Raw genomic sequence first — 16,793 nt, forward strand, 5'->3', positions numbered from 1 at the left:
AGTCGTGAAAGTTACATGTACAAATAATGTCACGTTAAGGCGTGACTCCTTCCTTAGTCACGTTGAGTCTTCCACTACCAACGACAATAATATCTAACAATCTTAATTTTTTTGGAATTAAACGGTGTCTAAACCTAAAGAAAGAAATTACAACTTGCCAGGCCTAGGAAAGGAAATTCCCATGGCATCAGACATAAGCAACTGGCTTAAAAATGCTGGAGTGTAATAAGTGAAATTAGAGACTTGATTAACAAGTTAGTTGTCATTTTATTTTTTTTAAAAAATTAATTATTAGCTGTTAAAAACAAAAAATAGTAAGGGATAGATTGCTTAAAATAGAAGTACCAGGAGTTGGAGGAAAAAGTCCGAATTAAAAGAATATAAATAAACACTCTTATTATATATTTTTATTTATTTATGAATAAAGTTTTGAGAGTGAATTGGATAATTTTATTTCCAATTGTTACACTGGGGTTGTTCATACATAAAAAATTCAACTTCCATATTATGTGATGCATTGGCCAAAGCATCCGTACAAAACTTTGCTTCCCCATATATGTCAGTAAACTTTACCTGCCAATTTTCGTTTGCCAGCTTTCGAATAGCTTGTACAAGGCTCCAACCCTACGTACTGCTACTAGAGAAAAACCTTCAATACCATTGACAATAGAGTTTAGTTAATCTAAAATTTTAAATGTAGATTAATTCGGACGCCTATACTACTTAAACAATAGAGTTACTTTAATTTCTTCCAAAAGTGAGAGTACTAACATAATGTTGCCTCCTGTCCATAACATGTAAAAAATTAAAATTATTTTAAAAGAACAAAAAATTAAACATAGGAATCCAGAAGAGACTTTGAGAGCAACAACTGCACCTAACCGAGAGAAAATAGATAAAAACTAACGTAAGTACGTGCTCACCACATACAAATAGGTACAGAAACTAAACAAGTTACTCCGGAGAAACTTGTTTATTTTATTTTATTAAAATTTCAGAATCTTGCAGTTGAGATATTCCGGAGAAACTTTATGAGTTAGCTATTCCCAACAAAATAATATAGGTTTAAGGAATATTCACTTGACTAAGTTATATACATTTATAAGCTAGCTGCAAAGATTTCGACAGTGCACGTGGATGTTTGTATGTGCGTGATGTAGAACACTATGATGCGTGTACAAATAACAGCCACGCGAAGAAATTTTGCATGCCATGAAGAACTTTTATTAATTTATTATAAACATTAGTATTTGTGCACCTTAATCATAATTCTTTAGGAAGAATGTCTTATTAAGTATGTTCTAAAAAGATTTTTCTCATATCGAGGCGTGTGAATAGTCACACATTGAAAGCAAATCTTAACAAGTGTCTGGTGCAACACAAGAGTAGAAAAACAAAAGAAATATAGAAAATCAAGAGATAATAATTGTTAATGTATTTCAAATCTCAAACTGTCGATCTCTTAGAGTGTTCATAATTTAGCCTATCACATTTGCAAAGGTTGATAAATTATATTTAATTTTCAAATCATTTGTAACAAATCAATATAAAAATTAGGCAAATAAAGTTTTATAAATTGAATTATTTATAGCCTTTAAAATTATAATAGTTTATTATAAAAAAAAATTAATATTAAAAATAAATATAAATAATATTCAAATAATTTATCTAAAAAGAGAAAGAATATAATTATGTCCATAATGTAGGCGATAAAAGAAAAATAAAATATCTATCTAAAAAAATGTCATTTTTACTATAAAAAAATAATAAAATGTTTTATAAAAATTGAAAAAATAAATTATACTTAAATATTATTATTTAATTATAAAATTGAACTGATTATATATATATATATATATATATATATATATATATATATATATATATATATATATTACTCTTTCCATCTTTATTTATAGACCCAAGTTTAAAATTTTGTTTGTTATTTTTTATAAGACTTAATATATAATATTCATTAAAAGAAGAAATAAAATATATTAACAAACCATTAGGAAAAATTTAAGATAAATTTATTGTTATCAATTAAATTAATCATTTTTTTTAATCTTGATGAAGATGAAGTAGATAATTGAGTCTTATATATAAGAATGGAGAGTAAAATTATGGAAAACAAAAATTGAGGGGGGCCAAGGTCCCCCAACCTATAAATTAATTTTGTCCATGATTGTTGGTATGAGCGAACCCTTCTCTTAGCTTTCGATATACTTCGTCAACTTCGATCAAATCATCGTCGGCACCAACCAAATAAGAATTCATCTTCTGCACAACCATCCTAGCTCCCCCTTGATCCCAATTCCTTCTACGCAACCACTTTGCTTCTATCCCTTCATGACCTCACTTCCCCGCACCCTCTCCCAAATTGAACTTTTAAATAATAGAAGAATCAAATTGAACCTCTAAATTTGCAACAGTAATCACATTACTTTCAAATTAAATTGGAGTAATTTTGAAAAATTTTGGACCAATTTTTTTTTTTTATTGAGGGTCAAATTAAACAAAATAAATAAATAAAGGATCAAATTAATAACTAACTCTGCTTCCATTTATTTTCTCCTCTTGTACTTTTTCCTCTATATACTTCATTGTTCTACATGTCTTCCATATCATCCAAACATAGGTCAGGATTTGCATCCTCATGCTTATGTTGGCTAAGGAAAAAATATTTAAGTAACTGTCTGAACATAGAAAGAGAACAATACATTCTTTTAATATTTTTAACAACTTTTATTATTAAGTTACATGTCTTATTAATAACTTAGACTTATATTTTATTTGATGAAACTCATTCATAATTATCCCATTAATATGAAAAAATATTAAAATAAATGTTATTTAAATAATGTCATATACGAAATGAGTGTTGGAGAAACAAGATACGTCCAATAGTATTGGATCTATCTTAGAAGCTATGAGAAAAAAATTTGTTGTGAAAAGGGTTGATCCTTTGGCTAAAGCTCTAACTTCAGTATATGACGAGTCTCAAATAGAACGTCAAGGAAAGATATCGGGGGGAGTAGTGGAAGCAAATTCATGTAATGTTGATTCTACTATGAACATGGAGTTCACTGATGGATCTGAAACTATCATGAGTGATGTGGATATGACACGAACCGGTGATATGGCAAATGTTGCAAGTATTCTTGGCCGGTTGTGGCCAACTCTAATAAAACCCCTCAATGAGGAGTCTATGTTGTTGGAATTGTAAGGGTACTAGAGGAAAGGATTTCGCTAATTTGGTGAAGGATTTTAAGCATGATTATATCATATCTAGGATGTGTTTGCTCGAGACTCATGCAAGTGGGATGCTGGCCAAGGGAACCATTAACAAATGTGGGTTTCCTAATTCCATGGTGTAGGATGCAGAGTGTAGTTAGGCTGGTGGAATTTGGGTACTGTGGGATCTTCTTGGTTGAGATATTCAACTTACTTCAAAGAGTACACAATGTGTTCATTTAAGAATAAGTGATGGAAACTCATAATCATGGGTGTTGTTTGTGATCTATGCTAGCCCTTCATACCAAAGAAGACAAACTCTTTGGGAGGAGCTTATCAACTTTGTAGATGATGTTGATGGTCCTTTGGCGTTTGTTGGTGATTACAATGTTGTGTTGCATGTGAGCATGAATGAAGTAGGAGCCGTTCTAGATATTTGCTCAAAGCATGGAAGCCTTTCGTAATGAAGTCAATTCATGTGACTTGATTGACGCTAGCTTCCAAGGTAATCTGTTTACTTGGGGAAGAAATGGTATTTCTGAATGGCTTGATAGATTATTGATTAATATGGAGTAGAGAATAAAGTTTAGTGAAGTTATTGTTTTCCACCTTCCTAAATGAAAATCAAATCATAATCTAGTGCTTCTGCAATTCAGAAGAGTGCATCAGGTGAATAGAAGATAAAAGACGATGTCCGTTTATATTTCTTGCATCATGGATATTCCATGATAATTTTCCTAGTCTCATGAGATCTTCTTGGACGAAGGGTTGGTCTTGTAACCAAAAAATTAAAGAGTTCCAAGACGGAGCGATGAAGTGGAACAATGAGATTTTTTAACATATTGTTGCTAGGAAGAAAAGTTTGATGCGCCAACTGCTTGAGATCAACAATAGATTGACTAATGGTCCAAACCATTTTGTTGAAGCATGGCCACAAAGGGTTTGGAAGGAATACAAGCATGTGTTGTCCCAAGAAGAGATCATGTGGTTTGAAAAAGCTCGTCGCAAATGGCTAAAGTATGGTGATCTCAATACCAAGTACTTCCATGGCACTACGACAATTAGGAGAAATAAGATAGATGTGATACAACATGAACATGGTGGAATTATTTCTCAACCTATGATGTTGTAGAATTATGTCACCTCATATTATAAGAATTTATTTTCTAACAAGTCTGATTTCATTCCTTTTTGCTTATCAAATTTGTTCCCTACCCTTGCACAACATGAAGTGGATATGTTGGAGGAACACGTCACGAGAGAAGAAATTTATCAGGCAATGAAGAGGATGAGATCTTTCAAAGTACTGAGCTACTGAGCCCAAATGGTCTCCATGCTTTGTTTTATCAGTCTTAGTGACATGTGGTGGGTGATGATTTATGTAACATGGTGATTTCTTTGTTGACAGAACCTAGCAAGATCAGGGATATGAATGATTCTCTTATTACACTTATTCCTATGGTGGAACCAATGGTGAAATTAAGGTATCTCCGGCCCAACAGTTTATGCAATGTATCATACAAGGTGGTGACAAATTTTGGCTCAGAGACTCAGACTGGTAATGGAGAAACTAGTAAGCCCCTCTCAATGTAGCTTAATTACTAATTGGCATACTGGAGACAATATTGTGGTTGCTTAGGAAATTTTTCGCCCAATGAGAAGTAAAAAGGCAAAGTGGGGTAGATGACTATAAAGGTTGATTTGGAGAAGGCCTATGATAAACTTAAATTGGCATTTCTACTGCAAAAATGAAAATGCTTTGGAATGGGGACACATTAGAAGAATTCTCTCCCATGAGGGGTGTTAGACAGGGAGATCCCATCTCACCATATGTTTTTTCCCTCTGTCTAGAGAGATTATTTCATTTGATTAATGTTGCTATGACCTAGAAGCTTTGAAGATCTATACAGTTTAATAGAGGGGGCCTTTGATCACTCATTTTGATTTTGCTTATGATTAATTTTGCTTGCAAAAGCTTAAATGGAACAAGCTGAGATGACTAAGGGGGTCCTGGATTTGTTCTGGGGGAAAAATGAAGGTGGAGAAAACCAAGATATTCTTCTCAGAAAACATCAACTGGCATATAAAGGAGGATCTTACTGCAAAGATTGGTTTCCAATGTACTTTGGGGAAATATCTTGGTGTGCCGATATTCCATAAAAAGGTGAAGAAAGAATCCTTTGAGTTCCTTCTAGATAAAGTTAATCACATATTAAGTGGTTGGAAAAGTAAAATGTTATCCATGGCGGGTAGATTAAGTCTTGCAAAGTATGTGATCAAAGCTTTTCCCTCATATGTGATGCAAATTGTGAAAATTCCGGCCTACATTTGTGGTGAAATTTATAAAAATGTAGAGCATTTTTATTTGGGGGATGATGAGAATAGGAGGAGAGTGCATATTGTGGCTTGGAGTGAATTATGTATGCCCAAAAACGCTGGTGGCTTGGGCTTGAGATCATCAACGGATATGAATAAAAGCCTCGTTTATGAAGGTTGGTTGGCGTCTTTGCACACGAAGGAACTTTCTATAGACTTCAGTCATCTGGTCAAAATATAAATGTGGTGAGATGGATGTTCCAATAGTTAGGAATAAAACAAATGCCTATAACTTATGGAAGGGTATTTATAGTTATTGGGAGAATGTGGAGAAATCCATTCTCTAGCGAATTGGAGATGGTGTGGCTATGAGATTCTAGGTTGGTCAATGGGCCCCAAATCATGGTAAGTTGCAAGAGAGAGCTTTGGTGCAACTCTCGGATTTTGATATGTATAAAAGGGTGAATGAATTTATGAATTCCAATGGAGTATGAGACGAGAAGCAGATTAAGAGTTTGGTTCCTCTTGAGGTTTGGCAAACTATTCGAACCTTAGTTCCTCCCAAAAGTGACCATGCAAATGATACTATTGCATGGAAAAAGGTACAACTTATGGTATGTTCACTATGAAATCAGGTTATAGTCAAGTCATTGATGAGGGTGACCCGTATTTCAAGCGCATTTGGGATTGGAAGGGTCCTAAAAGAATTCGAATTTATTATGGAAGGTAGCAAAAAATGGGTTACTTACAAATTGTAACGGATATTTAGAGGAGAAGCAAGTCGTCCATTGCCAATGCAAGAAAATCCCTATATAAGAAAGAAACTTCAGAAGCAGAATGAGAGGTCTTGACAACAAAGAATACTTAGAGGAGAAGCAAGTCGTTCATTGTCAATGCAAGGAAATCTGTTTTTGAAGCTTTGACCGATTCATTTTACTCCATTCTTCTTTCATTAAATTCCATATATCTTATCCACCTATCTATAAGCTTTTCATGACAATGAGACGTCAAAACTCCACCGTGTTGGGAGCTCTATAATCCTAAACTCTCTATGATGTAATAATTCTAAAAAATTACATATTTATGGTTTGATTATCCATCTTTATGTTCTATTTTAATGTATGAATATTAGAAAATATTCGTATGCTAAGAATTTGGAAAGAATATCTAAAGTGAGTCACATCTAGAAATAGAGTGGTATTCTTTAGCTCGTTCATGCATCTTTATTCTTAATGCAAGTCATTTAGTTATCAACTACTAATGAATTCAGAGTGATATTAAGTGATTTAGGATTTTTTACTCGAGGGATCTTAGTTAAAATAAACTAATAGATGCGGGTGATAATCATATTCATATTAAATGAGAAAAATCAATAAAAGATTACATCAAGAAAAATTATGAAAGTTGAGTCCCCAACATGTCCACACTCATCATTATCCTCAACTTCTGAGCATTTGTCTTCTCTCCTTATATACTTTGTTATTAAGTCTCGCATTTATTCTATTAAATATGTTTTCTAATGCACAAAATCCTTTTTCTATTCCCTAGTTGTTTAATCATTATATATATAACTCTGAGTACAAACACAATCTCTATGGAATACGATACTCGACTTATGCAACTTTGTACACTTGTCAACAAGAGAACATTATACACATTCTTAAATGTGTTAAAACATACATTTCACAACTAACATGATTTTAAAGCTTGATCAAAGTGTAGATATGGCATGTTCTTGATCAAACTACTTTAACTAATCATGATAGATACTTATGAAAATACTATAATATGTACATGTGGAGGTTATATGACACTTTGGAGATTTTCTGTTTTGTTTCTAGAAAGAAAAAAAATATAATGATAGAATAACAAATATTTATCATTTATAGATGTGCTTAATTAAAAAAATTGTTAAACAATTTATGGCTATTGCTTTTACTTCATATTGTGTCAATATTCATTTAACAATTAAACAAGCACACTATTGTAAAAAAAAGTACACTAAAATTATTAGGCGTCTTGTCACCATATTATACGTATTTTTTTCACACTATATATTTTGCAGAAGACTTTACCAATTTCTAGAGAACGCACACATCATAAGATAAGATGCATAAAAGGCTAACACATTAGTTTAATATTTTGCTATTGAGTACATAATTAAAATGTGAAAAACTATTACTTGATAAATTTAACACAAATGCATGATATTTATTTGAAAGAAATACAAATCTATAAATGAAGGGAAAGATCCAAGTCAACCTCTTGTTCTTTTATAAAATTTGCACTCTTTGAAGTCGAAGCATTCTTCCCTTCATCCTTGCCGAAAATTGCTTCTACAGCTTTAAGCTTTGTCTCTTTTGTAGAAAACCATGCTTCCTTTTTTTGCAGCATCTCTATTCCATGATTGACAAGTGGACCAAAGTTGATATTGGGCTTTTTTGGTGGATTCATCATTGGAATTTTTTCTTGAACTTCATCTCTATAATGGTTTTTTACCTTCTCATAAATCTGGTCCACATTATAACTATATCTATTGTTTGAGCCAACAAAATTTATTTGGGTATCAACAACATTAGGCTCAATTGGGCTAGGAAATTTGTTGGTGTTAAAATTCCAAAAACTAAAATCAGCCATGTGATAACCGGGTAAAGATGAATTTCTAACCAAGACCGGATATGTGAGATTGGGATCATTATGTTCGTTTTTCCAAAAATTGCTTTTAAAAGGTTTGGAAAAACTATCAATAAAAAATTGTGGATTGCTAGCATCAAATTGATGGTTTATAGAAGAACTTGCACCACCTATATGATTACTAAAAGAACTCATATAAATTGGATAGTCTACAGATTGAGAAAAAGGAATGGTCTCTTTATATTGAATTGACGTTACCAAGGATGCATTGTCGGTTCGGGCAGAAGAATAATTTGGAGACATGAACAATGAATTGTGGTCTTCTCGGCTATAGCCTCCATAATAATTTCCTGCAATTAGCATATATATATATATATTTAGTGATTTGAATTAGAAGAATTATTAAACTAAAAATGATTATCACTTTACCTTTCGTTACATAAGGATTGTTTGTTGTACCTCTAGACAAAGCTTTCATTAAGGCATCCCCATGTCCAGGATTAGACTTGGTAACATCCTTTGAATTTTGAAAATGAATCATTTGATTGTTGTCCTGCTTAATCTCAACTTCATACAACCTTTGATGATCTCCAAGAACTTGAGAATTTTCAAATGCCTTTTCACAATATGAGCAATGATAGCCTTTTTCTTTCCTCTTGCCATTTTCTTTACTAGAATTTGAAGAAAGATTCATCATGAAAGTGAACATCAATTCTTTCAACAAAGTTCTAGATGGGTTAAAATGAATAATCTTTAAGCGAGGAAGTATGCACATGCCTCATTCTTATGTATATGGTGAACCGACAGACTTTAATTAAAGTCATTTATTATAAGTTTCTTTTTTTACAAAACTACAATAAAAGACGTCATAGTATTAAAGAGTGTCATTAAAAAAACACGTCTTTTATTCATTTATATAGTATAACCATTAATGCATATATATTTAAGTTCTTTTTTTTTTTGTATTGAGAAGAGCAAGAACCCAAACAAAACTATACATGAATCCTATGAGATATTGTTAGCCCCATAACATATTTAAATAGAAAATAATTACACTATCCTCTAGGGCTCTATCTAAAATATGCAATCCAAACTCTTGCCAATGAGGTAATTTTCCAAATGATTAATAGCACCATTTGCAATCCAAACTCTATAAACATATTTAAATTTTAATTATGTCATAATTTTGTACATTTAAAGGTTAATTCAAGTGATAAGTCCTAATAAATTTAATAATTGGACTTCTCTGAGGTGTTACAAATTTAGGGTTATGAAAAACATTTATAATGGATAAGGTTTAAATTAATACATTTTATGAAGATTAAACTTACTCCAAAAGGCCTTGTTTAACATCTCATTTTTCGTAAACTAATTTTAAAATGATTGTTATTTATAAATAAACAGAGTTTTAAAAAAATAATGAGATTTTTATAATTAAATAAATAAAGAGAAATAACTTTATTAATTAAAATAATGGTTTGAAGAAAAAAAATATTTGATTTATTCATTTGATAGGAAATAAAATAAAGTTCTTTTTTATAAAATAATAAAAATAAATAAATAGAGTAAATAATAGGTTGTGAGTATCCTAGCTATAAATAGGGACATATTAGGTCAGTTTTAAGACTGATGATAGCTTCTACGCCTCTTCTTCCTCTTAATTTTGTTTTCCCTTCCCCTCTTCTCAAAATCCTTTCTTTTTCTCGCATACCACTAAACCTGTCTCAGAAAAACAACGATCTTAGACTCATTCAGCGAGCGTTGGATCGTTGTGAAATTTGAGAACCAGGTTTGGAACTCATTTCCAAACATTCTCAGTTTGTACTTATACTCGATTTCAACAATAATATTATAAGTAACATTGCTCGTGAATTATACAATACTCACGATCTTACACTCATGTTTCAAACACATTTAACACATTGCGTTATAATTTAACACTGGTTCCTAACTAGGAAACTTACATTTTTCCTTTAACACTGCGCATCAACATCTTTCTCAAGATAAACACTGGTCTGATTATTGTATATTTCACAGCTCACAACACAGGTAATGTTATATCAAGTATTAACCACATATTTATTCACAACTAAAACTCATGTTCATAACTTCACATCTCATTATGTCATAATCAACTATCTCGTAGTCATCATAGAGTAAGTAGGTAGGGCTTGAATGATAGAGCTAGCAAGAGTGATGTGGTCAGCCATTGACCACTGTTCAGAGTATTAGCTAATTTATTCGACACTTTGTCCATCAAGTCTTGAAAGTCTCTTTGTCTAGGAGTCTTGCCCAGGAGAGGAATTCCTAGATAGGATCCTAGAGAAGAAACTTCCATGAAACCACTAGACAAAACCAGTTCCCATCACGTATGTTGGTCCACATTCTTACAAAAATAAATAGGGGTTTGATAATGTCTTTTCCCCACTCACCAACTGATCAGACATATCTCTAAACAATTGAAGGAGCTCTTTGAGACATTGCATCTGCTCATAGTCTGCTTGACCACAAAGGAGAAGGTCATCAACAAATATGAGATGAGAAATTCTACGGCCATTTCTCCCCATTTTCAAAGGGTTCCACTTACCATCAAGCACATCCTGGGCAATGAGATGTGACAATTTATCTAAACACAGAATGAATAAGTATGGGGATAAGGGGTCATCCTACCTCAACCCAGTAACCGGAGAAAACACACTAGCTCTGTTATACCCTTCCACAAGACATTAGTTAAATTGACTATCTCTTAAATTTGATATTTTGTTAGGAATAACTAATTGCACAAGAGATAAACTTTATCAGGTGTATCCAAGACTCAATCAAACCCCTATTAATTGTGATGTATCCTCTGATAAGTAACTAACTTGTTTAGTATTTAAGTACGTATAGTTTTGATATAGGTGAATTGTTGTTTTAAAGAGTTAAGATATGTTTATCACTCTCTTTGCGGGATTCAAATCACAAGTCTCATTTCTATGTTCCACCAATAAAAAAACTGACACACCATTTAAAGTAATCATATTTTTTTCATTTTTTACATTATCCTATTTTAAATGATATGTCAATTTTTTATTTGTGGGATATAGTAAAGAAACCTGTGATTTGAATTCATTGAGGGATCAGCTAAAGGGTAAACGGACAATTCACTAAGTTTTTCCAGCTCTGCTTCGCATTCCTTCCTATGAGTATTGGTCATGATGAGTTGTACTGGCAGATATGCAAGTACTGACATGTTGAATGAAACGATTGATTTGTATAGATTTGCAATTCTTATTATGGAAACAGGAAGGAATCCAGTTGATTATAGTCTGCCACCGGAACAGGATTTTATCTATTTCAGTACGAATTATGAAACTCCTTGTCATCATTGCATTTTTTTCACTTTTAACTAAAAATTGAGATTTTCAGATAAATTTAGGAACTGAAATCCTGATGGGGTGTGGGAATTGGATCCGAGAATTCCCTGAGGAACCAACTTCAAGGGCACTAAAACGAGCCCGTCTTATAGCCTTAGTCTTCAGTGAAAATTTGTCTTACAGATGGAAACAGGTAACAAACATTTCTGCTGAAGCAGGCAACTGATACAACTTATTGTGCAAGTTTATTTAACATATTTGTAGGCATTGAATGTAATCTTGAAACAGAGTAATAAGATCCAAAACCTGTCCTCTTGTAATGCAGATGAGTAAGACACACCAAGTTATGAAATGAAACTTATTGTGCACGTTTAGCATAAATTAGGATCATTGTTATTTTCATTTTATCATAAAATCTCTCTCAGTTCACTCCATTTTCATTTTATTTTCTATGCATCAATTTTTATTTCACAGGAATAGTCACACGAGATACTCCTTCCATCCTTTTTTAAAATCCTTTTCAGTTTTATCCATTTTTATAGGAGCCTTTGCATAATTATCTTTTTACTAAAGTATTCTTAATTAATTAAATTTTTTGACCAAAAATTAATAAATGCTAGAAATAAATGAAAGCAACTCTTTCTCTCCCTTATTAAAAGATTGAAAAATATGAACAACCTTATATTACATAATTATTTTTCTTTCTCCAAATATTATTTTAATTAGATGAGAAATAATTAAATGAAAAAAAAAGAGATGATTCATTTTAAAAAAATAAAGCTAATTTTGGAGAAGCAATACAAATAATTAACAAAATTGATATGATTAATTAAATTAATTATTTTAAATATATATATAATTAATTGAAATATTCTTGTAAAACTGGAGCAAATATTATAATGCATCCTGTGGCTATGCAAGTTCTAGAATAACTTATTGGAGCAAAAAAGATATAATTGTAATGCATCTGTGAGTCATGTTAAGTAGTCTTATCTGATGGTAGCTATTATTCTTGAAGTATAGATTTGATTTGATTCAGCATTGGTGATAATTTATATTTAATGACAAAAAAGACATTTTAAAAATAATTTAAAATTCAGATATTTAGCTTAAATTTAACCTGGTGTTTACTTTCATGCTTAATTCCAAAATAGGTTACTCGTTTGAACTCAAAACTAGTTCTTGTTTTTCCAACATGCTTTGCACACAATATCATCCTGCCAAGAAAACTATAGCACAATATTCTTGAAATGTACTCAATCACAACCAAAGGTAAGAGGTGAAAAAACTAGACTATAAAATGTCTTTCAATTTGAATTTCTTGGCGAGTAATACTCAAACAAACTATGGATACCAATAGAAGCAATGCAGCTTTGGAATTCAAGATCCATATCAATTCATAGAATCCAGGTAGTGGTAGATCCTGTGTCGCCGCTGGTACGATAAAAGGGTTGGAACAGTATCAATGGAGACACTGATAAAAAGATATTCGGTGTCAGGACTAAAAGATAAACCTGACACATGTCCAAACAAATCGATCTCCTGCTCTCTCCTAAACGCGTCCTGCACATCATAGACATGCACAAAATCAACGTCTTCACACATTGCCATAAACCTTCCATCAGATGTGAAACTTATTGAAGAAATGGCTGTAGCATTGCCCTCAAGAGCAGCAACAGGTTGTAACAAATTCCGAACATCCCATATTCGACATGTTCTGTCTGTGTTTCCAGTAGCAAACATGTTCCCATCAGGATGCCATGCCGATGAACATGAACAGCCAAAGTGTCCTCGAAAAGATTGGATGGTCTACAAGTTAAGACAAACAAGACGTCAAAGTAGAATTTGCTATCTATTACTTAAATATTTATTATCTCAGAAACATTCTTAAATGAAAAGTTTAAGATAAGTATGATGTATCTTTTATTATAACTTTACAATGCAATACAAACAAAACAAGAATTGTAAGATAGATAAACACAAGCTACCGATCCTGATTCAGAATCCACTAATCTTCCTTCTGGGTCATCTCCAACCACTACAAGTTGTCTTCCATCTGGGCTCGATGAAGCATGCTGCGGTAACATTATACTTTTTTTAAACTCAGCAAAAGGAAGAAACTATATTTCTCTAGGCACAATGGGTGCCCAAAACCATTTACAAAAAAGATATAAATCTGTCAAGATTATATATCTCCTATGTTTACATTATATTAACAAAGCAAATATGTAAACTTTCATACTTACTTTCACTGGCCATGGGAATTGAAAATGTGAAAACTGAAATGTCTTCTCTACATCAAAGATATCCACACCACCACCTTGGTCCGAAGCCACGAAATTAATAGCTTCACTGCCAAATTATTAATTGTTAGCAAGCAGAAACACGATGTTAGTGACTCACCTTAGCAGCAACTTCAATAATCAAGGAAAAAGTAAACAAAGACCTGGTGGCAGTGGGACGCTTAAAAATCTCAATAGAATTTATCTTTGCTTCATTCTCTAATTGGAAACAAAAACTAACTCCTGGACGATTTAAGTGCTGCAAGAAACATATATGTTTTCTTTAGTAACAATTTTTTTTTTGCTAGATAAATATTTGGAAAGTCAAAGATAAATAAATTAAGAATGCATTCACTTATTTCTACTTTCTTAATCAGTAGTTTTCGATTAATAGTAGAATTGAGAGACTCTTCCCCGTCTCAAAGCAAGTTGAAATTGTATACTATGTCATAGATTAAGTGTGTCTAAAAGCAGGAAAAAGAAGTATTTACTTTGCAAATTAGTTCTCCATAATTGCCTCCAATAATCAACAACTTATGCCCTACAGCCATTGCCTCAATACATGTCTTCGTAAATCCATGCATGTGGTTTCCAGGATGTTCCTATCAGCAACACACATTTAAAGTCTCTTCTCTTTTTCAAATGATGCTTTCAACAGCATCAACCCAAAAGAGGAGAAAGTATTACCTTAGATGGAACTACATGCCCTTTCACATCCAACACTTCAGTAGTCCTGGAAGTTAGTGCATTCAAATGACCAATTTTGTAACGTGAACAAAAATATAAATCATGCCTTGACGTACACCAAAGCATGCCACCATAATCCTGCAAGTGATAAATTAGTGTAAATATTGCACATTGAAGTGTTACAAAATAACCTTTACATCAGCACATATTTAAAAGTAAAGAATTACCGGGGAGTAATCTTGTTTAAATGGCATCAAACAGTTATTGTATTTAAAATAGTCATAATAGATCCCTCCTTTCAGTGTTGGCTGGCATCCCTGCACATAAGGGAAGGATGATTATTTTAAAAGCAAAAAGAAAAAACTTCAAAATTAAAAATTAATTTCCACATAATAGTTACTCAAATGTTTTGAGACTCTAAGCAAAAGAAAAACATATTACCTGCTTGGCTTGTTCCACTATTAAGGGTCGAGGTTCCACGATCCAGAGACGTTCTAACCTAAATCGTCTAAATTCATCACGACTTTTATAATCCGATGTTTCTGTTTTCCAAGTTATACCTTGGATGTCCTTTCCACTCCTAGCTTCTAGAGAAGTGGTGTTATCGCTATTCTATTTTTCCAGTGAATTAGGAAAGTCAAGAAAAAAGTTTAAGAAGAAGAAGAAGAAGTAAGGAAAGATCATGTTAAATGGACACAATACAAATGCTATAACAATGAAAAAAAATTCACATCATAGCAAAGGTTCTGAATATGAGTATACTCTCCAAATGCTCTGCACTACTAATTAATGAAACAGTAAATAATACCTCTATCAAGACACCAATAGTTTCATTATCTTCCATCTCCATTTCACACTCGTGGTCTTGAGAATTAAGATTTTCTCCTGATACTGCTGATAAAGAAAAAAAAATAGAAAGAAAGAATAAGAGGAAAAAGAAAAGTATGTTGTTTCTTTTAGAGACAAAGGTACGTATCAGAATGACATAAAGAGAAGGAGCAAGAGTAGACAATAAATGAATTCCAATATCCACATTCACATACAGTTGATATGGCTTAATAGAGATCAACCAAGTGTGTGTAAGAGATGAATCTAGCTTTATACCTGTATTCTCGATAACCGAATTATTAACAGAACAATTGATATTCTAACGGCAACTAAGTGGTGCTCAATTGCTCATGGTAGTTTAAAAGGAACTACCATCATTTTGAGTGGGAAAGAACCATAGAAAAAAGGAACTATTTTGATGCATATTAATCAACTGTGATTGTTAACAGCACAAGCTCATAGAACTCATGTCTGCCATGGATGAATGATAAGCATGCAAGGGAAGCTTGCAGAGGAAGCTAGAGAGAAAAGAAGATATAAAGAGCAATGAATATCATAGAATGATTTAGCTTACAAAATTGGTTATTACAGTTGATTATATAGTCAGTTAAAATAATAACTAACTCACAACTAACTAAACTAACTCTAGTTACATAGTGATCAACCAACTAAGCTAACTCTACTTACATATGCTAAGACAAGCAGAAGCATCATGCATAACAGGGACTATTTTGATGAAAAAATATATACCAAAATATATATAGCTATAGCTAGCAACATTGATACAGCAACAATGATTTTTTTTTTCTTTTGATGAATAAGCAAATAAGCAACAAGCAGGATTAAAAAATGCAGTAGAACCAACGAAAACACTCAAAAACAGTGTGTCCGCAGCACCAATTTTTTTTTCTACATTTCATTTTACGTTCCTTGCATATATAGTATCTTTACAGGGGCATGCATGATAACTATGTGAATGAGAGAAAGATAAGACCTTTGACTCAAGTCTAACGGTTTCTGACATTTTTCTACACAAGACGACGGATTATAGAAGACCATGTTATACATGAAATTAAGCTAACCAGCTAAAAGCTACGTGGGAGTGGAATCTGGATTTAACAGAATCCATGTCTGCCATGGATGAAAAGAAAACTTGCAGAAGAAGTTAAAAAGAAAAGAAAATGGAGGACGATATGATTAGAGCATAGAATGAGAATCAAAAGTTGGTTATATAATTGGTTAAAAAAATAACTAACTTGTAATTAATTAACTAATTAAATTAATTCTAATTACAATATGATCAAGTTGAATTAATTATAATCAAAATTATATCTATGCTAAGAGGAAAGCTTAGTATTTAACCAGAATAGAAAGACACAAAAAATTTAAAGGAAAAAAGGAGTTGAGAAAAGAAGTGATTTAAAATGACACGGAAATTGAAGAGAAACAAAAAAAA

At 32.2% G+C, this 16,793-nt stretch overlaps 3 protein-coding genes across 4 annotated transcripts; all 3 read right to left on the reverse strand.

Moving 5' to 3' along the window:
* Positions 1-7,698: 7,698 nt before the first annotated feature.
* Positions 7,699-8,910, reverse strand: LOC114425652. Of its 2 annotated transcripts, none has more exons than XM_028392596.1 (2): positions 8,644-8,910; positions 7,699-8,534 (listed from the first exon to the last, which is right to left on the reverse strand). In XM_028392596.1, the coding sequence occupies exons 1-2, from the start codon at positions 8,891-8,893 to the stop codon at positions 7,783-7,785; spliced, it is 1,002 nt and encodes a 333-aa protein (XP_028248397.1). In that variant the 5' UTR covers positions 8,894-8,910; the 3' UTR covers positions 7,699-7,782. The 2 variants fall into 2 exon arrangements, with proteins under 2 accessions (XP_028248397.1, XP_028248396.1); XM_028392595.1 differs by having other exon boundaries at positions 8,614-8,910.
* A 4,022-nt stretch (positions 8,911-12,932) lies between these two features.
* On the reverse strand, positions 12,933-14,635 carry LOC114367737 (uncharacterized WD repeat-containing protein C2A9.03-like). The gene is made up of 6 exons (XM_028324930.1): positions 14,510-14,635; positions 14,314-14,424; positions 13,987-14,081; positions 13,787-13,892; positions 13,529-13,615; positions 12,933-13,349 (listed from the first exon to the last, which is right to left on the reverse strand). Exons 1-6 carry the CDS (start codon positions 14,633-14,635, stop codon positions 12,933-12,935), a joined length of 942 nt encoding a protein of 313 aa, XP_028180731.1.
* Positions 14,636-14,718: 83 nt separating this feature from the next.
* LOC114367388 lies at positions 14,719-15,359 on the reverse strand. The gene is made up of 3 exons (XM_028324563.1): positions 15,318-15,359; positions 14,951-15,121; positions 14,719-14,826 (listed from the first exon to the last, which is right to left on the reverse strand). The coding sequence occupies exons 1-3, from the start codon at positions 15,357-15,359 to the stop codon at positions 14,719-14,721; spliced, it is 321 nt and encodes a 106-aa protein (XP_028180364.1).
* Positions 15,360-16,793: the final 1,434 nt, after the last annotated feature.

Source organism: Glycine soja, chromosome 9 (genome assembly GCF_004193775.1).
Source record: "Glycine soja cultivar W05 chromosome 9, ASM419377v2, whole genome shotgun sequence".
In the NCBI taxonomy this organism is placed as follows: domain Eukaryota; kingdom Viridiplantae; phylum Streptophyta; class Magnoliopsida; order Fabales; family Fabaceae; genus Glycine; species Glycine soja.

Coding starts and splice junctions, on each gene's coding strand:
- LOC114425652 (XM_028392595.1), bottom strand. CDS start 8,893: ATGTTCACTTTCATGATGAATCTTTCTTCAAATTCTAGTAAAGAAAAT. Junction 8,535..8,613: donor CAATCCTTATGTAACGAAAG/GTAAAGTGATAA, acceptor TGCTAATTGCAG/GAAATTATTATGGAGGCTAT.
- LOC114367737 (XM_028324930.1), bottom strand. CDS start 14,635: ATGCTTTGGTGTACGTCAAGGCATGATTTATATTTTTGTTCACGTTAC. Junction 14,082..14,313: donor ATGGAGAACTAATTTGCAAA/GTAAATACTTCT, acceptor TGTTTCTTGCAG/CACTTAAATCGTCCAGGAGT. Junction 13,893..13,986: donor AAGCGTCCCACTGCCACCAG/GTCTTTGTTTAC, acceptor ATAATTTGGCAG/TGAAGCTATTAATTTCGTGG.
- LOC114367388 (XM_028324563.1), bottom strand. CDS start 15,359: ATGGAGATGGAAGATAATGAAACTATTGGTGTCTTGATAGAG. Junction 15,122..15,317: donor CTATTGGTGTCTTGATAGAG/GTATTATTTACT, acceptor CTGGAAAAATAG/AATAGCGATAACACCACTTC. Junction 14,827..14,950: donor TAGTGGAACAAGCCAAGCAG/GTAATATGTTTT, acceptor CCTTATGTGCAG/GGATGCCAGCCAACACTGAA.